At 47.3% G+C, this 22854-nt stretch overlaps 1 protein-coding gene across 3 annotated transcripts in view; it reads left to right on the top strand.

Moving 5' to 3' along the window:
• Positions 1-22854, top strand: part of rspo2 (R-spondin 2) — a 153912-nt gene that overhangs the window by 92436 nt on the left and 38622 nt on the right. For all 3 annotated transcript variants that reach the window (XM_078539674.1, XM_078539671.1, XM_078539670.1), the window contains 2 exons: positions 11235-11378; positions 12480-12668. In XM_078539674.1, the coding sequence (XP_078395800.1) occupies positions 11235-11378; positions 12480-12668 (333 nt within the window). The remainder of the gene's footprint in view (positions 1-11234; positions 11379-12479; positions 12669-22854) is intronic.

Genomic DNA, 22854 nt, shown 5'->3' with positions numbered 1-22854 from the left:
TCTCTCTGCCCCTCTCTCTCTCTCTGCCCCTCTCTCTCTGCCTCTCTCTTTCTCTCTCTGCCCCTCTGCTCCTCTCTCTCTCTCTGCCTCTCTCTCTCTCTCTCTCTCTCTGCCTCTCTCTCTCTCTCTGCTCTCTCTCTCTCTCTCTGCCCCTCTCTCTCTCTCTGCCCCTCTCTCTCTCTCTGCCCCTCTCTCTCTCTGCCCCTCTCTCTCTTTCTGCCCCTCTCTCTATGCCCCTCTCTCTTTCTCTCTCTATATCTGCCCCTCTCTCTCTCTCTCTGCCCCTCTCTCTCTCTTTCTCTGTCCCTCCCTCTCTCTGCCCTTCTCTCTCTCTCTGCCCTTCTCTCTCTGCCCCTCTCTCTCTGCCCCTCTCTCTCTCTCTCTCTCTCTCTCTGCCCCTCTCTCTCTCTGCCCCTCTCTCTCTCTCTCTGCCCCTCTCTCTCTCTGCCCCTCTCTCTCTCTTTCTCTGCCCCTCTCTCTCTCTGCCCTTCTCTCTCTGCCCCCCTCTCTCTCTCTGTGCCCCTCTCTCTCTCTCTGCCCCTCTCTCTCTCTGCCCCTCTCTCTCTTTCTGCCCCTCTCTCTATGCCCCTCTCTCTTTCTCTCACTTTATCTGCCCCTCTCTCTCTCTCTCTGCCCCTCTCTCTCTCTTTCTCTGTCCCTCTCTCTCTCTGCCCTTCTCTCTCTCTCTGCCCTTCTCTCTCTGCCCCTCTCTCTCTGCCCCTCTCTCTCTCTCTCTCTCTGCCCCTCTCTCCCTCTCTCTGCCCCTCTCTCTCTCTGCTCCTCTCTCTCTCTTTCTCTGCCCCTCTCTCTCTCTGCCCTTCTCTCTCTGCCCCCCTCTCTCTCTCTGTGCCCCTCTCTCTCTCTCTGCCTCTCTCTCTCCCTGCCTCTCTCTCTCTGCCTGTCTCTCTCTCTGACCCTCTCTCTCTCCGTGCCCCTCTCTCTCTCTCTGCCTCTCTCTCTCTCTGCCTCTCTCTCTCTGCCCCTCTCTCTCTCTGCCCCTCTCTCTCTTTACCTCTCTTTCTCTCTCTGCCCCTCTCTCTCTCTCTGCCTCTCTCTCTCTCTGCCTCTCGCTCTCTCTGCCCCTCTCTCTCTCTTTACCACTCTCTCTCTCTGTGCCCCTCTCTCTCTGCCTCTCGTTCTCTCTCTGCCCCTCTCTCTCTCTGCTCCTCTCTCTCTCTGCCTCTCTCTCTCTCTGCCTCTCTCTCTCTGCCCTCTCTCTCTGCCTCTCTCTCTCTCTCTGCCCCATCTGCCCCTCTGCTCCTCTCTCTCTCTCTGCCTCTCTCTCTCTCTCTGCCCCTCTGCCCCTCTGCCCCTCTCTCTCTCTCTGCCTCTCTCTCTCTCTCTCTGCCTGTCTCTCTCTCTGACCCTCTCTCTCTCTGTGCCCCTCTCTCTCTCTCTGCTCCTCTCTCTCTCTCTGCCCCTCTCTCTCTTTCTGCCCCTCTCTCTATGCCCCTCTCTCTTTCTCTCTCTTTCTCTGCCCCTCTCTCTCTCTCTCTGCCCCTCTCTCTCTCTCTCTGCCCCTCTCTCTCTGCCCCTCTCACTCTCTCTCTCTGCCCCTTTCTCTCTCTTTCTCTGCCCCTCTCTCTCTCTGCCCTTCTCTCTCTCTGCTCTTCTCTCTCTGCCCCTCTTTCTCTCTGCCCCTCTCTCTCTCTCTCTCTCTGCCCCCCTCTCTCTCTCTGCCCCTCTATCTCTCTCTGCCCCTCTATCTCTGCCCCTCTCTCTCTTCTGCCCCCCATTCTCTCTCTGCCCCTCTGTCTCTCTCTGCCCCTCTTTCTCTCTCTCTCTCTGCACCTCTCTCTCTCTCTGCCCCCGCTCTCTCTCTGCTTCTCTCTCTCTCTGCCCCTCTCTCTCTGCCCCTCTCTCTCTGCCCCTCTCTCTCTCTCTGCCCCTCTCTCTCTCTCTGCCCCTCTCTCTCTTTCTCTGCCCCTCTCTCTCTCTGACCCTCTCTCTCTCTGTGCCCCTCTCTCTCTCTCTGCTTCTCTCTCTCTCTGCCCCTCTCTCTCTGCCCCTCTCTCTCTGCCCCTCTCTCTCTCTCTGCCCCTCTCTCTCTCTCTGCCCCTCTCTCTCTTTCTCTGCCCCTCTCTCTCTCTGACCCTCTCTCTCTCTGTGCCCCTCTCTCTCTCTCTGCCTCTCTTTCTCTCTCTGCCCCTCTCTCTCTCTCTGCCTCTCGCTCTCTCTGCCCCTCTCTCTCTCTTTACCACTCTCTCTCTCTCTGCCCCTGTCTCTCTCTCTGCCCCTCTCTCTCTCTGCCCCTCTCTCTCTCTCTCTGCCCCTCTCTCTCTCTGCCTCTCTCTCTCTGCCCTCTCTCTCTGCCTCTCTCTCTCTCTGCCCCTCTGCTCCTCTCTCTCTCTCTGCCTCTCTCTCTCTCTCTCTGCCTCTTTCTCTCTCCCTCTCTCTCTCTGCCTCTCTCTCTCTGCCCTCTCTCTCTGCCTCTCTCTCTCTCTGCCCCTCTGCTCCTCTCTCTCTCTCTGCCTCTCTCTCTCTCTCTCTGCCTCTTTCTCTCTCTCTCTCTCTCTCTACCTGTCTCTCTCTCTGGCCCCTCTCTCTCTCTCTGCCCCTCTCTCTCTCTGCCCCTCTCTCTCTCTGCCCCTCTCTCTCTCTCTCTGCCCCTCTTTCTCTCTGCCCCTCTCTCTATGCCCCTCTCTCTTTCTCTGCCCCTCTCTCTCTCTCTCTCTGCCCCTCTCTCTCTCTTTCTCTGTCCCTCTCTCTCTCTGCCCTTCTCTCTCTCTCTGCCCTTCTCTCTCTGCCCCTCTCTCTCTCTGCCTCTCTCTCTCTCTGCCCCTCTCTCTCTCTCTGCCCCTCTCTCTCTCTCTGCCCCTCTCTCTCTCTTTCTCTGCCCCTCTCTCTCTCTGCCCTTCTCTCTCTGCCCCCCTCTCTCTCTCTGTGCCCCTCTCTCTCTCTCTGCCTCTCTCTCTCTCTGCCTCTCTCTCTCTCTGCCTCTCTCTCTCTCTGCCTGTCTCTCTCTCTGACCCTCTCTCTCTCTGTGCCCCTCTCTCTCTCTCTGCCTCTCTCTCTCTCTGCCTCTCTCTCTCTGCCCCTCTCTCTCTCTCTGCCCCTCTCTCTCGCTCTCTGCCCCCTCTCTCTCTCTGCCCCTCTCTCTCTCTGCCTCTCTTTCTCTCTCTTCCCCTCTCTCTCTCTCTGCCTCTCTCTCTCTCTGCCTCTCGCTCTCTCTGCCCCTCTCTCTCTCTTTACCACTCTCTCTCTCTGTGCCCCTCTCTCTCTCTGCCTCTCTTTCTCTCTCTGCCCCTCTCTCTCTCTCTGCTCCTCTCTCTCTCTGCCTCTCTCTCTCTCTGCCTCTCTCTCTCTGCCCTCTCTCTCTGCCTCTCTCTCTCTCTCTCTGCCCCTCTGCCCCTCTGCTCCTCTCTCTCTCTGCCTGTCTCTCTCTCTGACCCTCTCTCTCTCTGTGCCCCTCTCTCTCTCTCTGCCCCTCTATCTCTCTCTCTGCCCCCCTCTCTCTCTCTCTGCCCCTCTCTCTCTCTTTCTCTGCCCCTCTCTCTCTCTGCCCTTCTCTCTCTCTCTGCCCTTCTCTCTCTGCCCCTCTGTCTCTCTCTGCCCCTCTTTCTCTCTCTCTCTGCCCCTCTCTCTCTCTCTGCCCCCGCTCTCTCTCTGCTTCTCTCTCTCTCTGCCCCTCTCTCTCTGCCCCTCTCTCTCTCTCTGCCCCTCTCTCTCTCTCTGCCCCTCTCTCTCTCTCTGCCCCTCTCTCTCTCTCTGCCCCTCTCTCTCTCTCTCTCTCTGCCCCTCTCTCTCTCTCTGCCCCTCTCTCTCTCTCTCTGCCCCTCTCTCTCTCTCTCTGCTGCTCTCTCTCTCTGCCACTCTCTCTCTCTCTCACTGCCTCGCTCTTTGCCTATTTCTGTCTCTCTCTGTCTCGCTCTCTGTCTTTCTCTCTCTCGCTCTCTCTATCCGTCTCTGTGTGTGTATGTCTCTGTGTCTTTCATAAATCACACTTTCTCTTATACACACCAGTGATCTCTGCTTCAACCACTCCATTTGGCAGTGAGTTCCAAACAACTTACTTACTTGGCTAATAAATGCTTCATTGGAATACTATTTAAAATATATTTTTTGCCAAATGCTGACTTAATCCAGTGCCAGAACTTTATGTAGATGCTGATGTGGCCACCCTTGACTTTTGGATCCTGTCTTTTCCACTCCCAGCTCTCACTCCGCCAAATTCTCAACCTTCTCCTGAAATGTGCTCAAGTATCCTGAGGGTTAACATTAAAATCATTCCTCCTCACAAATCAGATGTGTGGATGTGACCATACACACAGGACGTGTTACCCTGAGCAGGTTTCACTGCTCTGGTGCGTTAAACTCCAGAAGAAAACTTCCTGAAAACAAAGCTTTAGAGATTTATATTCGTTCTCCTCCTTTCTATAGGAACTTTCCAGTCGTTTCAAAGCATTTCACAGCCAATGAAATAATTCTGAAGTGTGATCACTGTATAAATGAGCGCACAGCAAGATCCAGAAATGGCAACGTGATAATTAAGCAGTTAATCTGATTCGGTGATGTTGGTTGAGGGATAAATTTTAGAGGGAAGTCCCGTGCTTTTCTTCAGAGTAATGCCATGGGAACTTTTATTTTCACCTGAGAGAGAAGGGGCCTAAGCTTAACATCTCATCCTAAAGGCAGCACCTCCAACAGTACAGCAGTCCCTCAGTGCTGCACTGGAGGGTCGGCCTAGATTTTTATGTTCAAGTCTCTGGAATTTGAATCCACAGCTTTTCTGACTCAGGTGAGAGTGCTTCTCACTCAGCCATTGCTGATAACTATCTTTTATGATCATATCATATACCCTTTGTGGCTGGGGCAGCAATAATAATCAAACTCTTCGTTTTCTTTTGTTAAAACATTCAAGTCTGTGTTTTGTGCTGAGTATCTAGCTCATGGTTCAGGTTAATATTTTAGAGATAATTTTAGTTCTGGGAAGATTAAACTTCAATGGTAGAAACTGGGAAAACGCAGCTGAAGCAGCTTGGAGTCTGTTACACTAAAACGGTTGGGGCCATGTTAATTTGAGGTGGTAACAGGTAGAAGGGTAAGATCCTAAAACAGCAGGTGGGCTTACTTGGCTGGAGAACCAGAGACTTGGTGCCTACACTGCTGGCAAAGAAGTGCAGCCCAGAGGGATGTTTTGGGAGTTAGAAATAGATTAGTTTAAAAGCATACAGTTAACCCTGAAAGGCTATGTTGTCATGGAGATGGATGGAGCCCGAGAACACTCTCTGGTTTCGATTTATCTGTGTTTGCTGGGAGGGGGTTTGGAGGGGGGAGGGGTTGGTTGCAGTTTGGACCTCGTGTGGGTTGAAGCTCACAGAAGCCCTGGGAGCTGTTCGCAGGTTTTAGCTAGTTAGGGCTCAGGAGCCCTGGGGAGCTAAGAAGGTGGTGGAAGGTCACTGGTTCCATGCTGGAGAGGGTTAGGTCTCAGAAGAAGCCCTGGGAGCCATTTATAGCTGAGTACAGTTGGGACACCTGGAGTTTGGAGAAACCTTGGGGCAGTGCCAGCTTATGAATCGGCATTCTGTACAGGAGTTGGAACTGTATTGGTCATTAGAGGCAGGGGTACAGCTTTGTCAGGAGTTGAACCATTGGGAGCTGAGCAGGTCTGAGTCAGAGCACCTTTCAAGGGAATTCGGAGGCTCGATGTTCGAAAGTGGAGTTGAAATCTTTCCTGAGGGAGACAGTGTTTTAATGATATGTGGTGATTCACAGTGGTCACTGACGTCTGGGTGGTTTGCTGAGAAATCCATGGGATCTGTCTTGGGGTCACATCTGCCATTTCATGTGCAGTGTGGGGTGTTTGACCGCAGTTTGCCTGTTAATTCATAATTTACCTCATTTTAATGCTGAACGTTTGAGTGTAAGATTGATATGGTAGATTGCTGACTTTGCATAGTAAAGTTTATTTTGTTTGTTTAAAACTGTGGATCTTGTGGCTTAATTCTCCTAGTGGATAAATGGGGTTTCAAACTTTGTCCACTTGAAACAAAAAATGACTGGTCCCTAACAGGGTTGTAACAGGATAGCTTGCTGAGCACCAGGCTGTCCTGTAACAGTGGGCGTCAATCAGCTGTTAGCTCCTTTTAAAAAAAAAAATCTGTTACTTGTTTTGAATTTCAACAATGCCGAAAAGTAAAATGTATTCGCCCTTTGTGAAATTACTCAGATTTTTGAGACTGTTTTTTATAAAACAAATACTTGGCAGGAGGAGAGGGAGGGAGATACAGGTTTGAAATTAGGAATGAATTAAAAATGGGCTCAATCTCCCTTGAAGCCTTGTTGATGTTTAACCAACATGTCTTGGTTGCAGTAGAGTTCCTCCCTCTTGGCCATGCACCACAGAGCCCTGCTTTGTAACACAGACACCGAGGTGGATAGGGGTTCCTGGCAGTGATTAACTGGAGAAATTACTGAAAAAGGATGAGAGGGAAGAGAGTATTTTCAGGAGAAATCAGGGAGAAATCTTGAAGATGTTGAGATTTAACACTTCAGTTGCCACACCTGACCTTTAATATTTTGCACAAAGTGTTATGTGATTCACCTTAAAGCTGCCCAACTATTTGCTTCACACAGAAAAGGAATTATCAATAAATGGAAGGAGTGGTGAGCCCGAGAAATGTTACAGCAATTTACATTTTATTACCAGCAGGATAATATCCTGGGGCAAGATATTTTTTTTTCCCTATTGCATTGTAATTCTTAGTACTTGTTCAGAAGCTGTTTTTTCAGTAGGTTTTACATTAACAAGTGTTTTTAAAGTGCAGGTTTTCAATTTTGTAGCCTTTTTTTGTTTGCAGTCTCACTGCCCTGCCCTTCACCTGCCTAGAGCTTTGTTCAAATCCTGGCTTTATCCCCATGTTTAACTTAACTTGGGTTTCTTATTTTAATAAGGTTTTAATTCTAATGACCTATAATTATCAATGTGATTTTAAAACCAGGTTCGTATCTATTGCACATTTCGCACCAAAATTTCTAAAGTCTGAATTGAAACCCTCTTCTGGATGAGATGTGACCTGTGGTAGAGACATCATGTCTCCAGTTCTCCTGCAACATTTCTCAAATCCACCGCTTTTTCAGCTTATTTATCATTTCCCTCTGCCCTTTGGAGCAGATAGTTGGGTAGTTTTGAATTGCCTGAAAGGTTAAAAGTAAATTTTTAAAATTACTACAACTTGCATTTATATAGTGCCTTCAATTCTAGTGAAATGTCCCAAGGTGTTTCAGAGTTGATGGCCATCTAAAGAAGATATTAGCATTGGTGATTAAAAGCTTGCTCAGGGTAGTAGATTTCAAGGATAGGAGAGTGGTAGAAAAATTTAGGGAGGGAATTCCAGAACTCAAGGCCTTGGCAGCTGAAGCCCTCTTGGCATTTAATTAAATAATTTTTTTTGGATTAAGTGAATAATTGTAGAAGGTCTTGGAACCAGGTTGGTATCAGGAAAGACTGAACAGGTTAGAAAAGAGAAGACAGTGGGGAGATCTGAAATAAGCTGTTAAGATCATGAAGGGGTTTGTTGGGTAGACTTGGGGAAGATGTTTCCACATGTGGGGGAGATCAAAACCAGGGGTCTTAAATGTAAGATAGTCAGTAATGAATTTAATCGGGAATTCAGGAGAAACTTCTTGACCCAGAGAGTGAGGAGAATGTGGAACTCACTACCACAGGGAGTGGTTGTGGTGAATAGCCTAGGTACAGTTAAGGTGAAGCGAGATAAACACATTAGGGAGAAAGGAATGACATGCGGATAGGATGAGAGCAACATTGTTGGAGGTGGGATCTTTGAAATGAGACACTAAGCCAAGACTGCCCTCTTAAATGAATGTAATAGATTCTACGCATTATTTGTAGAGCAAGCAAGTTCTCCCTGTTGTCCTGGCCAAAATTTATCCATTGACCAATATTACTAAAATGGATGAACTGGTCATTATCACATTGATGTTTGTGGGAGCTTGCTGTGTGAAAATTGATGCATTTCTTACATTTACAATTACTAAGTAATTGACAGTAAATTGCTTTGGGATGTCCTGACGTGGTGGAAGGTGCTATAGAAATGCAAGTTGTTTGTCATCTTTGTGGGTATTGTCTTCAATCTATATGAAGTGATAAAGGTGAGAATGAAAATATCTTTAATCATCCATTTTGGGTTTATCATATGAAAATGATTTGAAAATTGTCCACCCATCTCCATGATTCTAGTACATTGGAATTCTTGTCAGTCCACATGTATGTTTTGTTGTCTCTCTTCTGTTCTGGTCCTTTTAAAAAAAAACAATTCCAGCCCATTGCATTGTCTTTCTTCCCCATTGTCACTGTTCTTTTTGTGCATTTATATCATGCCTCGTGTGCCCTCACTACATGCACCTGCAGGGTTTTGTTTGGATGCACTGTGCCATCTCCACTCAGCCTCCCCATCACCCTGCCATTTCCTTGTGGAATCATCTGTCTCGGATACCCTCCCTTGCCCTTGCTTGCTGTCTCTCGCTACTCCGTCCCTGTCTCTGACTCACTCCACAACACCAGCAAGCATTTAAAAAGTGCCTTTAATGTCCTAACCAAGAAGCTTCACAAGAGCCTCATCAGGTAAAGAAATTGACACCAAGAAGGAAACGTTAGGGCAGGTGATCAAAAACTTGGTCAGTGCAGTAGGTTTTATAGAAAGCCTGTAGGCGGAAAGCATAGGGTAGGAATTCCGAAGCTCGGGATCTGGGCAGCATTGACCCTTGAAGACCAAAGTCAGAGCGCCAATGAGATGGGAGGGAGCACAAGTCGAAGCCCAAGAAATGGGTCGATGCAGCTGGAGTAGAAACCTTTAACTGGGGAGGTAGGAAAGCAATTGAGTTGGTGCCTTTACAGCAAGTGCAGTGTGAAGTAGTTGGGAGTTTTGAGGTTGGTGGAATTGGACTGCTTGCCCAGTGCAACCCCATTGCCAGGGAGAAGCTAAGATTCTTTTTTATTCATTCACGGGATGTGGGCTTCGCTGGCTGGGCCAGCATTTATTGCCCATCCCTAATTGCCCTTGAGAAGGTGGTGGTGAGCTGCCTTCTTGAGCCTTTGCAGTCCATGTGGTGTAGGTACACCCACAGTGCTGTTAGGGAGGGAGTTCCAGGATTTTGACCCAGCGACAGTGAAGGAACAGCCGATATATTTCCAAATCAGGATGGTGAGTGACTTGGAGGTGAACTTCCAGGTGGTGGTGTTCCCCATGTGTCTGCTGCCCTTGCCCTTCTAGATGGTAATGGTCATGGGTTTGGAAGGTGCTGTCTAAGGAGCCATGGTGAGTTCCCTCAGTGCATCTTGTAAATGGTACACACTGCTGCTACTGTGCGTCAGTGGTAGAGGGAGTGAATGTTTGTTGATGTGGTGTCAATGAAGCAGCTGCTTTGTCCTGGATGGTGTCAAGCTTCTTGAGTGTTGTGGGAGCTGCACTCATCCAGGCAAGTGACTTGTGCCTTGTAGATTGTGGCCAGGCTTTGGGGAGTCAGGAGGTGAGTTACTCATTGCATGATTCCTAGCCTCTGACCTGCTCTTGTAGCCACAGTATTTATATGGCTAGTCCAGTTCAGTTTCTGCTCAATGGGAACCCCCAGGATGTTGATAGTGGGGGATTCAGTGATGGTAATGCCATTGGATGTCAAGGGGCGATTACTCGATTCTCTCTTGTTGGAGATGGTCATTGCCTGGCACTTGTGTGGCATGAATATTACTTGCCACTTGTCAGTCCAAGCCTGGATATTGTCCAGATCTTGCTGCATTTGGACATGGACTGCTTCAGTATCTGAGGAGTCACGAATGGTGCTGAACATTGTACAATCATCAGCGAACATCCCCACTTCTGGCGTTATGATGGAAGGAAGGTCATTGATGAAGCAGCTGAAGATGGTTGGGCCAAGGACACTACCCTGAGGAACTTCTGCAGTGATGTCCTGGAGCTGAGATGACTGACCTCCAACAACCACAACCATCTTCCTTTGTGCTGGGTATGACTCCAACCAGCAGAGAGTTTTCCCCCTGATTCCCACTAACTCCAGTTTTGCTAGGGCTCCTTGATGCCACACTCGGTCAAATGCTGCCTTGGTGTCAAGGGCAGTCACTCTCACCTCACCTCTGGAGTTCCGCTCTTTTGTCCATGTTTGAACCAAGGCTGTAATGAGGTCAGGAGCTGAGTGGCCCTGGCGGAACCCAAACTGGGCGTCAGTGAGCAGATTATTGCTAAGCAAGTGCCGCTTGAAAGCAATGTTGACGACCCCTTCCACCACTTTACTGATGACCGAGAGTAGACTGATGGGGTGGTAATTGGCCGGGTTGGATTTGTCCTGCTTTTTGTATACAGGAAATACCTGGGCAATTTTCCACATAGCTGGGTAGATGCCAGTGCTGTAGCTGTACTGGAACAGCTTGGCTCGGGGCGCGGCAAGTTCTGGAGCACAAGTCTTCAGTACTATTGCTGGAATATTGTCAGGACCCATAACCTTTGCAGTATCCAGTGCCTTCAGCCTTATGTTCAAATCCCTCCATGGCCTCACCCCTCCTTAACACTGTAACCTCCTAAAACCCCTCTGAGATCTCTGTGCTCTTCCAATTCTGGCTACTTGTGCATGCCTGATCTTCCACCATTCCTTCATTGCCAGCCGTGCCTTTAGCGACCTGGGCCCTGTGCTCTGGAATTCTCTCCCTAAACCCCCCCCCTTTTTTTTTTCTCCCCCCACTATTCTCCATAATTTTCTCCTCTTTTTAAAACCTACTTCTTTGACCAAGCTTTTGGTTCTGCACCTGTCCTAACATCATCTCTAGTGGTTCACTGTCCATTCTGTTTGATAACAATCCTCTGAAGCACTTTGAGACTCTGTACTACATTTAAAGGTGCTATGTAAATGCAAGTTGTTGAGCTCCTTCTTGTAGTTTTAATGCATAAATTGTAGTACCCAACTTCCCTTTTTTCCCTCTGGTTTTACATTGCCGAGGCAGTAAAGATTCCAATCCTACCTTGCGAGTGTGTTTAAAACGATGTAACAGCAAACTCACAGCTCCTATACTGAATTAATCATTTTTTGAGTAGAAATGTGTACGAGATGACAGCTGACTGCAGCTGCTTCCCATTCTGGTACCTGGTGAGACTTTTCCTTGATTTTCTGCGAGGAAGCATACAATACTGTGAAAACTCACAATGTTTCAGCGAGATTTACGCCTTTGTACTAGTGTATTTTCTAATGAGTGTTTTTTTCTTTTCCAGGATGTAAAATAGATAATTGTGATACATGTTTCAGCAAAGACTTTTGTACAAAGTGCAAAGCTGGCTTCTACTTACACAAAGGCCGATGTTTTGAAGAATGCCCTGAAGGGTTTGTACTATTGCAAGAGCACATGGAATGTGTGGGTAAGTGATTTTGTGTAACACCCTTACAGAGGGGGTGGTGTACGTTTCAAGCAGTTGGTTGTGTTAGAGATTTATTAGTACCCCGTGTCCAGTTTAACAAATTGAATTGTGTTTTCTTGAGATTTTTGTGCGGGGGAGAGAGTAAATGCTGGCTTCCCTGAATTTAAAAAAAAAAATTAGTATGCACACTGGCTGCAACAAACATGTGTTGTTGTGATTCAAGTTTTTTGTATGACACTGCCAGCAGTATCACAAATTAGTGTACGGAATTTGTAAGAAAAGGTTGCAACAGGCAGGATGCACATCTGTAACAAATCATTTCACCAATGCATTGAGCCGCTAAAGGGAACAGAAATATATCGTGCTCCGTTTTGAAAGCCCCGATTGACCCCTCAGCATCCACAATCTTTTGGGAAAGAATTCCAGATTTCCACTGCCTCTTTTTTTTTTTGTAAATGCTTCCTAATTTCACTCCCGAAACGCTGAGCTGAAATTATGGCCCCTTGCTTATTCCCCCATCAGCGGAAGCAACTTCTTATCTGCCCTAAGAACCCCTTAATGACTTTAGACACTTTGATTAGATTACCCCTCAATCTTCGAAACTTGATGGAACACCAGCCAAGTTGATGAAAACTCTCATCATTTAACCCTGGGCAGTGTTCTGGTGAATCTGCACTGCACCCTCTTCAAGACCAATATCATTCTTGCACAGAACCTGGATGCAGGACTCACTGGGGTCTGACCAACGTGCTCTACAACTGAAGCATCACTGCCGCACTTTCTTAAATCCTATTAATGTAAGAAGAAGCTTGCAGTTGACTCTATGAGTCTGCTACAGACATGTACCTTTTATATTATAATGGGTCTCAGTGGAGCTTTCAGCTTTGAACATCAGAGGTGATCCTTGTGCATCAGTAAGAGATCTTGGAGAATGATTGCTTTGTTCCTGTCCTGTCAAACATGCAGACACTACTTTTGTGTGTTCAGAGTGTTTTTGATTAATGAGCTAAGCTGAATTGCTGTTCAACTGATATTTGTGCCCAGTTGTTTTCTTTGACTGCATTATAATCCTAATTACATCTCTTTGTGTTGTGTGTTCAGATGGGTGTGAGGTAGGACCATGGAGCAACTGGGGAACATGTATAAAGAACAACAAAACGTGTGGCTACAAATGGGGGCTTGAAACCAGAACACGACAAATTGTGAAAAAGCCAGCAAAGGACACAATACCCTGTCCAACTATTGCAGAATCCAGGAGATGTAAAATGGCAAAAAGGCACTGTCCAGGAGGTAAGATACTCTCCCTGAAAATATAGGAAGTGCGAAATCTTCCATACATTGTGACCTTTGACAATTTGGCGGTAATAATTATGAAGAGTGCTGAGCACCATGCAGCACCATCCATCTCCACTTGACATTCAATGGCATTACCATCGCTGAATCCCCCAGCATCAACATCCTGGGGGTTAACATTGACTAGAAACTGAACTGGACCAGCCATATAAATACTGTGGCTACAAGAGCAGGTCAGAGGCTGGGAATTCTATGGAGAGTAACTCACCTCCTGACTCCCCAAAGCCTGTCCACCATCTACAAGGCACAAGTCAGGAGTGTGATGGAATACTCCCCACTTCCCTGGATGAGTGCAGCTCCCACAACACTCAAGAAGCTTGACCCCATCCAGGACAAAGCAGCCCACTTGATTGGCACCACATCCACAAACATTCACTCCCTCCACCACTGACACACAATAGTAGCAGTGTGTACCATCTATAAGATGCACTGCAGGAATTAACCAAGGCTCCTTCGACAGCATCTTCCAAACCCATGACCTTTACCGTCTAGAAGGACAAGGACAGCAGATCGATGGGAACATCACCACCTGGAAGTTCCCCTCCAAGCCACACACCATCCTGACTTGGAAATATATCACCATTCCTTCACTGTAGACTTAGATGTTTACAGCACAGAAGGGGGTCATTCATCCCATCATGTCCACACTGGTCAACAAAGATCTGACTACACTGATCCTATTTTCCAGTGCTTGGCCCATAGCCCTGGAGGCTATGGCAATGCAAGTAAATATCTAAATACTTCTTAAATGTTACAAGAGTTTCTGACTCAACCATCCTTTCAGGCAGTGAGTTCCGGACTCCCACCACCCTCTGGGTGAAAAAATTTCTCCCCAACTCCCCTCTTAGCCTTCTACCACTTACCTTAAATCTATGCCCCCTGGTTATTGACCCCTCTACTAATGGAAAAAGTGCCTTCCTATCCACCCTATCTACGCCCCTCATAATCTTATACACCTCTATCAGGTCCCCTCTCAATCTTCGCTGCTCCAAGGAAAACAACCCAGCCTATCCAATCTTTCCTCATAGCTCAGACCCTCCAGCCCAGGCAGCATCCTGGTAAATCTCCTCTGCACCCTCTCCTGTGCAATCACATCCTTCCTATAATGTGGTCACCAGAGCTGCACACAGTACTCCAGTTGTGGTCTAACCAGCATTTTGTACAGTTCCAGCATAACCTTCCTGCTCTGGTATTCTCTGCCTCAGCTAATAAAGGCAAGTATCCCATATGCCTTCTTAACCACCTTATCTACCTTCCCTGGTACACTCAGGGATCTGTGGATATGCACACCAAGGTCCCTCTGATCTTCAGTACTTTCCAGGGTCCTACCATTCATAGTGTAATCCCTTGCCTTGTTAGCCCTCCCCAAATGCATTACCTCACATTTTTATGCGTTGAATTCCATTTGCCACTGCTCTGCCTACCTGACCAGTCCATTGTTATCCTCCTGCAGTTTGTGGCTCTCCTCCTCACTATTTACCACCCGACCAATTTTTGTGTCATCCACAAATTTCTTGACCGTACTCCCTACGTTTAAGTCCAGATCATTTGTATAGACCACAAACAGCAAGGGCCCCAGAACTGAGCCCTGCGGAACCCCATTGGAAACAGATTTCCAGTCACAGAAACATCCCTCTACCATCACCCTCTGCTTCCTGCCTCTCAGCCAATTTTGGATCCAATGTGCCACTTTGCCTTGGATCCCATGGGCTCTTACTTTCTTGACCAGTCTGCCATGAGAGACCTTATCAAAAGCCTTGCTAAAGTCCATGTAGACCACATCAAATGCATTACCCTCATCAACACTCCTGGTTACCTCCTCAAAAAATTCAATCAAATTTGTCAAACACGACCTTCCCTTAACAAATCCATGCTGACTATCCCTGATCAATCCGTGTCTCCAAATGCAGATATATTCTGTCCCTCAGAATTCTTTCTAGTAACTTCCCCACCACCGAGGTTAGACTGACTGGCCTGTAATTTCCTGGTCTATCCCTTCCTCCCTTTTTTAATAATGGGACAACATTAGCAATCCTCCAATCCTCTGGCACCTCACCTGTGGCCAGACAGGGTTTGAAAATTACTGCCAGAGCCCTTATCTGTTCCTTGCCTCCCTCAACAGCCTGGGATACATCTCATCCAGGCCTGTGGATTTATCCACTTTTTAGGATGCTAAACCCGCTAGTACCTCCTCTCTCTCTCTCTCCCTCTCTCTCTATGTTAATTTCCTCTAATATTTCACAGTCCTTCACCCTGATGTCTATACCTGCGTCGTCCTTTTCCATTGTGAAGACCGACGCAAAGTATTCGTTGAGGACTGTACCCATGTCTTCCGGGTCCACACACAGATTACCTCTATGGTCCCTCATTGGCCCTACTCTTTCTCCCGTTATTTTCTTGCTCTGTGTATATGTAAAAAAAAACCTTTAGGTTTTCTTTTATTCTACCCACCAATACTTTCTCATGCACTCTCTTAGCTTTCCTAATATCCTTTTTAAGTTCTCCCTGCGCTTTTTATACTCCTCTAGGGACTCTGCTGTATTGAGCCCTTGTATCTGCCATTGGCTTCTCTTTTTTTCTTAATCCTAACCTTTATATTCCTTGATATCCAGGGTTTCCCAGACTTGGTTCCCCCCCCCAGCCCCTTTGTCTTTACAGGAACATATTCACCCTGTAATCTCGCTATTTCCTCCTTGAATGCCTCCCACTACTCTGACACAGTTTTAACTGCAGTTTTAGCTGCTCCCAGTCCATTTGGGCCAAATTGCATCGTAGTTTAGTAAAATTAGCCTTTTCCCAGTTTAGAACTTTTATTCCTGGCCCAACCTTATCCTTTTCCATAACTATCCTAAATCTAACTGAGTTATGCTCACTATCTCCACAATGCTCCCCCACTGATATGTCTTCCGCTTGCCCGGGCTCACGTCCGAATGTTAGGGCAGAACTGCCCCCTCCCTTGTTGAGCTTTCTATGTACCGGCTAAAAATGTTCTCCTGGATGCAACTTAAGAATTTTGCTCCCTCCCTACCTTGCACACCAAAACTATCCCAGTTAATATTTGGGTAGTTAAAATCCCCCATTATTAGTGCCCTATTATTCTTATACTTCTCTGAAATTTGATTACATATTTGATCCTCTATCTCTCCCTGACTGTTTGGGGGCCTATAGTACACACCCAACAGCGTGTTTGCCCCTTTTGTGTTTTTTTACTTCTACCCATATGGCCTCATTTGATGATTCTTCCAAGTTATCATCCCTCCTCACTGCTATAATTGATTCCTTGATCAATATTGCGACCCCCCTCCTCTTTTAACCCTCTCTCTATCTCACCTGAATACCCTATAACCAGGAATGTTGAGCTGCCAATCTTGCCCTTTTAGTCAGGTCTCGGTCATAGCTATGATAACATACTCCCACATGCCTATCTGTGCCCTCAGCTCATCTGTCATATTTCTCAGGCTCCTTGCATTAAAATATATTCCATTTAGCCTTGCTAAACTCACTTCTTTCTTATCCAGCTTCTGCCTTCCAGACTCACTCACTAGTGTTTTAACTTCTAATTCCATCTCAGCTTCTCTCCCTCTGAACTACTTTTCAGGATCCCATCCCCCTGCCAATTTCGTTTAAATCTGCCCCAGCAGCATTAGCAAACCTCCCCGCGAGGATGTTGGTCCCGTTCCTGTTCAGATGTAACCTGTCCAACTTGTACAGGTCCCACCCACCCCCAGAAACGGTCCCAATGTCCCAGGAATCTAAAGCCCTCCCTCCTGCACCATCTCTCCAGCCACACATTCATCTGCTCTATCCTTCTGTTCCTATACTCACTCCTGCATGGCACCGGGAGTAATCTGGAGATTACTAGCTTTGAAGTTCTGCTTTTCAATTTCCTACCTAACTCCCTAAAGTCTGCTTGCAGGAGCTCATTTCTCTTTCTTCCTATGTCATTGGTCCCAACATGGACCACGACCTCTAGCTGTTCACCCTCCCCCTTCAGAATGCCCTGCGGCTGTTCCGTGACATCCTTGACCCTGGCACCCGGGAGGTAACATACCATCCTGGAGTCACGTCTACAGCTGCAGAAGCGCCTGTCTACTCCCCTCACTAATGAATACCATACCACTATTGCCCTTCCACACTTCTTCCTTCCCCCCGAGCAGCTGGACCACCCACAATGCCATGGCCTTGGTTCTGGTTGGCCACCACAGAGGAACCGTCACTCTCACCATTTTCCAAGGCCGAAAAACGGCTTGCGAGCAAGATGCACTCGGGGGATTTCCTCACTACCTCCCTGGTCCCCTTCTCCTGTCTGGCAGTCACCCATTCGCTCTCTGCTTGCACTTCCTTAAGCTGTGGGGTGACCACATCCTGAAACATTCTAACCACGAACCCCTCAGCCTCGTGAATGCATCATGGTGCCCTCAGCTGCTGCTCAAGCTCCAGCACCCGGAGCTCGAGTTGCTCCAGTTGGAGGCAGCTCCTGCACACACGGTCATCTAGTGCGCCAGGAGCGTCTAGGATTTCCCACCTAGCGCAGGATGTGCAAATCATGGGACTGAGCTCCCCAGACATATCTTAACTAAATAGAATATGCACCCTTGTTTTTAATTTACCCTTGCTCCTACTTGAGTATGGACCATATGCTAGATCCTCTAGATAGATTAGATCCTCTAGGTGCTGCTGACTGCCTGTCCCAGGGTCCTCCTCTCGCACTCTCCTCTCTGGGACTCCCTCCCTAACAGCACTGTGGGTGTACCTACACCACATGGACTGCAGCGATTCAAGAAGGCAGCTCACCACCACCTTCTCAAGGGCAATTAGGGATGGGCAATAAATGCTGATTTAGTCAGCAATGTCCACATCCCATGATCAAATAAAAATAAAACAGAAAATAAAACTGTGGATGCTGGAAATCTGAAACTAAAAATAGAAAATGCTGGAAAAACTCAGCATCTGTGGAGAGGGAAACAGAGTTAACATTTGAAGTCCGTCTGACTCTTCAAAGTTGAAGAGAGGTAGAAATGTGATGGATTTTATACTGTTTGAGAGGGGGTGGAGCAGGTGGAGCAAAATGGAAGGTCAGGGATAGGTGGGAGCAAAAGAGAGGTTGACAAAGATGTCATGGGCACAAGAGAAAGGGAGTGTTAATGGTAGTGTTAAAGACTAAGGAAGGTGCTGATAGTGGTATAATGGTAACATAGCAGAATGCGTTAATAGCAGAATAAAGGGTCAGTGCTCTGTGAAAGCGAAACATAGAAGCAAGTGACTGATGGCCCTGTGGAGCGGGTGGGGTTGGGAAAAAAATTAAAAAGATCAAAATAGAGGAGAGAGTTCATGATCTGAAGTTGTTGAACTCAATATTCAGTCCGGAAGGCTGTAAAGTGCCTAGTCGGAAGATGAGGTGCTGTTCCTCCAGTTTGCGTTGAGCTTCACTGGAACAATGCAGCAAGCCAAGGACAGACATGTGGGCATGAGAACAGGGTGGAGTGTTAAAATGGCAAGCGACAGGGAGGTCTGGGTCATGTTTGCGGACCTGCTTTTTAAAAAATAGTCTGCAGTGGTTCAAAATGATGACTTTCCACCACCAGCTCCAGAGCATTTAGGGATGGGCAATAAATCATAGTTTTATCAGCAACATTTATCCTGTGAATGAATTAATAAAATCACCTTTTTGTGTATCTATTGCACAATTTTGTGGAGGCTATGCAAAGATTAACAAAGTTACACCATTTCATTGCATCATCTTCATTTGTTTTGTTCTTTTTCCCTTGATGTGTGTTGTCCTTGTAGATCTCGGGAGTTAGGGTGAAGTGTTTGGTTGGTTAGTGAGAATCGTTGGTTACTTCAATGCTGGGCCACCTTCAGTTGGATTCTGTGTTGATTTTTGTCCTTATTGGCACCATTGGCTCCAAGCTGACCAGGTGCGGTTCAATGTGGGGTTGAGTTGATGGGAACATTAGCTGGCTGGAGTAATGTGAAACTCCTGAACCGCATTCTTGCCTGGACAGACGTGCTGAGGAAAGCAGTTGACCAACAGACATGAAATGTGTTGATCCCTTGGCATTCAGAAGTGCTGTACTCTGCTGTCACCTGTTGACTCCCGAGAAAGAGAGAGGGCTCCCAACCAGCATGTGAATCCCCCAAATGTGCAGAATTAAATAGTCGCTCACACGTGCACTGTGATGGCCTGAAGCTCAATTTAAGGTTGACTTGCAGGGGTTTCATAGAGGTTTCTGGATGTGGGATTATTTGCACAGACCTGGCGAGAAGGTGGAGAACAATATGGGATAAAAAATGATTTGTGGGCTGGACGTGCTTGTGGAAGTGGGGCATAAATTACATCAGGGCAAACGTGCTGCAAGTAGTTGTTGCTTCTCACTCCCAGTTTGACAAACAGACTTCACAAAGCAAAGAAAGGAAAGGCTTTCATTTCTGTAGCGCCTTTCATAACGACAGGACGCCCCGAAGCACTTCACAGCCAGTGAAGGTAGTTTTGAATTGTAGACACTGTTGTAATGTAGGAAACAATACAGCCAATTTGTGTACAGCAAGATCCCACAAGCAGCAACGTGATCGTTCCCAGATAATCTGTTTTTACTGATGTTGGTTGGGGGATAAATATTGACCAGGACATTGAGGGTAACTCTCCTGCTCTTCTTGAAATAGTGATTTGAGATCTTTCACATTCACCTGAGGGGGCAGACGGAACCTTGCTTTCTGATCAAACATCAAACCATCTTTGGCCCTTTTCCTAGGCTTAAAAATGCAAGTTCTTGCTACTCGTACTTTCCCCTTTAATTGTGCTTCTATTGTAGAATTGGAGGCACTTTGAGTTCATTCCTGTTCCTACCCACTTTTCAAACTGATATTTCTTTCTTACCTTGAAGCTTAAAGCAACCTCCTGTGCTGTTTCTGCATTTGCGGGAACACTAAGCAAGAGATAATGTTCCTGATTTTTAAAAAAAAAATCCCAGACATTTAACAAAAACCTGTGCCACAGGGTATATTTCGAGACCACCCCTGTCCAGCAAACTCTTGCATTCTCCCATTCTGCTGCTGATGTCTCTGTGTCCGCACACATGTATCATTCTTTTCTCTCTCTCTCTCACTCTCTCTCTCTCTGCCTCTATCCTTTTCCGTTCTTTCCCTTCCTCTAACATGTCCAGTGGGGAATATATGGCACCTGTCCTGCAGATCACATCATGCATTACACCATTTGGAAATAATTTGAAATCATTTGTCATCATCTTGATGTGTAGTCAAAACAAGTGCCTGCTGTGTAGACCATTGGTGCTGGGGGTTTTAATATAAAAAATGCTGTTGGGAGGTATTGTAAGCAGTGCATAGATTTAATGGATTGAGTGAATGGACAAACTGGTAAGTGATTTCAACACAGGCAAATGTGAAGTCATCCACTTTTGAACCTAAGAACGGTAGAACAAGCGACTTCCAAAATGGTGAAAAGCTAGAAACAGTAGAGAGCCAAAGAGGCTTGGAGGTCCAGGTGTACAGATCATATAAAATGTCATCATCAGGTACAGAAAGAATTCAAAAAGGCTAATGGAATATTGGTTTTTATATCTAGAGGGCTAGAATACAAGGGGAAAGCAGTTAGACTAGAGCTGTACAAAACCCTGGTTAGACCACACCTGGAGTTACTGTGAGCAGTTCTGGACATCACACCTTGGGGAGGATATAATGACCTTGAATGGGTGGAGTGTGGATTTTACCAGAATGATAGCTGGACTCCAAAGGTTAGATGATGATGAGAGATTGAACAAGTTAGGATTGTACTGAAATTTAGAAGGTTAACGGGTGATTTGATCGGAGCTTTCAAGATATTAAGGGGAACCGAGAGGGTCGATAGAGAGAAACTACTTCTGCTGGTTAGATGGGTCTAGGACTAGGGGGTCAGAGTCTAAAAATGAGAGCCAGACCTTTCAGGAGCGAGATTTGGAAACCCATCTCCACACAAAGGGTGATAGCATTTAGAATTCTCTTCCGCAGACTGCAATTGAGGCTAGATCAGTTGTTTTTGAACCCGGGATTAATGGATTTTTGTTAGCCAGTGGTGTTATGGGATATGGGGGAAAATGTGGGTGTATGGAGTTTAGATCAGCCATGATCTCACTGAATTGCAGAACAGGCTTCAGGGGCTGAATGGCCTCCCCCTGTTCCTATTTGTAATCTTGGAACAAAAGCAGTGCAATAAAATATTGATCTAAACGTTATCCCCTGTGTCTCAGTCGTGAGAACCATCATTTCTATGGCTGGGGGTGTGATCCCAGGGCAAGGTGCTGTGGGCTCTGTTTGATCTTCACAATTTTTGTTCATTAACATTTGAGTAGCATTTCTGGTGCCCAACATGTACCCAAATGAATCTGGTCAGTTTTGTCTTGTAGCTTATTCCAACACGCAATTAAACTTTAGAGGAATTAAATTCTAATAATTCGAAATACAAAAGTAATATTATAGCTTGATTGAATGAAAGAAATGTGTGCGTTGAACAAGTTAAAAAGACCCATCGGTATAACGCAGTCTTTCTGAAACCTGTTCATTTGCAATTTGTAGGAACTTGTAACTTTCCTAATCTGGCACATGATCAGGGTGTTACTGCACTATACCTGCCAAAGCATTGTCTGATATTTTACTAGAAGCCTTTTGGAAAGTAATGAGTGGAAAGTTTGGATTGCTCATTGTGTTATCTTGAACTTGGTTGGATTACTCATTCTCTTGATATCTGGGTTATATAAAAATTGAACTTGGCTGCAGTAATGATACTGGGTGTTTAACAGCCATCTGCCGCTGCAGTCCAGAATTGTTTGAAATTTTCTGGTCAGACCATTGGACTGTGGCTGTTTTCCCGAGGGAGTCATCCTCAAACTACCCGTGAGAATGTAATCCGGCTCCTTTAAAGAGACATAGTTAAAAACCCTAACAGTGTGACTTCCCAAACTCTTGCTTTGCCCTGGGTGCTGTATGAGTTCCCCAGCTAGTGTCTTCCAAGAAGAGCAGGAGGAAGAAGATATTGCATTGATGCGGGATGTTACGCTCCCTCAGGATATCCCAACGTGTTTTACAGCCTGTGACATTCTTTCTGAAGTGTAGTCACTGTTGTATCATGGGAAACGTGACAGTCAATTTTCGCACAGCAGGATCCCACAAACAACACTGATAATAACAGAACATTTTGTTTTTTGTCATTTTGGTTAAGCAATAGCTATTGGCCAGAACAATGGCGATAACTCCCCTACTCCTCTTTGAAATAGTGTCATGGAATCTTTTACATCCACCTATGAGGGAAGACGGGGCCTGAGAGGGCAGTCAGGGCCTGAGAGGGCAGACAGGGCCTGAGAGGGCAGACAGGGCCTGTGAGGGCAGTCAGGGCAGACAGGGCCTGAGAGGGCAGTCAGGGCCTGAGAGGGCAGTCAGGGCCTGAGAGGGCAGACAGGGCCTGAGAGGGCAGACAGGGCCTGAGAGGGCAGACAGGGCCTGAGAGGGCAGTCAGGGCCTGAGAGGGCAGACAGGGCCTGAGAGGGCAGACAGGGCCTGAGAGGGCAGACAGGGCCTGAGAGGGCAGTCAGGGCCTGAGAGGGCAGTCAGGGCCTGAGAGGGCAGTCAGGGCCTGAGAGGGCAGACAGGGCCTGAGAGGGCAGTCAGGGCCTGAGAGGGCAGACAGGGGCTGAGAGGGCAGACAGGGCCTGAGAGGGCAGTCAGGGCCTGAGAGGGCAGACAGGGCCTGAGAGGGCAGACAGGGCCTGTGAGGGCAGACAGGGCCTGTGAGGGCAGTCAGGGCCTGAGAGGGCAGTCAGGGCCTGAGAGGGCAGACAGGGCCTGAGAGGGCAGTCAGGGCCTGTGAGGGCAGTCAGGGCCTGAGAGGGCAGTCAGGGCCTGAGAGGGCAGTCAGGGCCTGAGAGGGCAGACAGGGGCTGAGAGGGCAGACAGGGGCTGAGAGGGCAGACAGGGCCTGAGAGGGCAGACAGGGCCTGAGAGGGCAGACAGGGCCTGAGAGGGCAGTCAGGGCCTGAGAGGGCAGTCAGGGCCTGAGAGGGCCTGGGTTTTAACATCTGCTGGGAAAACCATATCTTTACGAATTGGATTTTCTTTTAAAATTTGGAAGGGCATT

This window comes from Cetorhinus maximus, chromosome 4 (assembly GCF_964194155.1).
Source record: "Cetorhinus maximus chromosome 4, sCetMax3.hap1.1, whole genome shotgun sequence".
NCBI classification, from domain to species: Eukaryota; Metazoa; Chordata; class Chondrichthyes; order Lamniformes; family Cetorhinidae; genus Cetorhinus; species Cetorhinus maximus.
The sequence above is the reverse complement of the archived record's forward strand: the minus strand, read 5'-3'. Positions and strand labels throughout refer to the sequence as shown.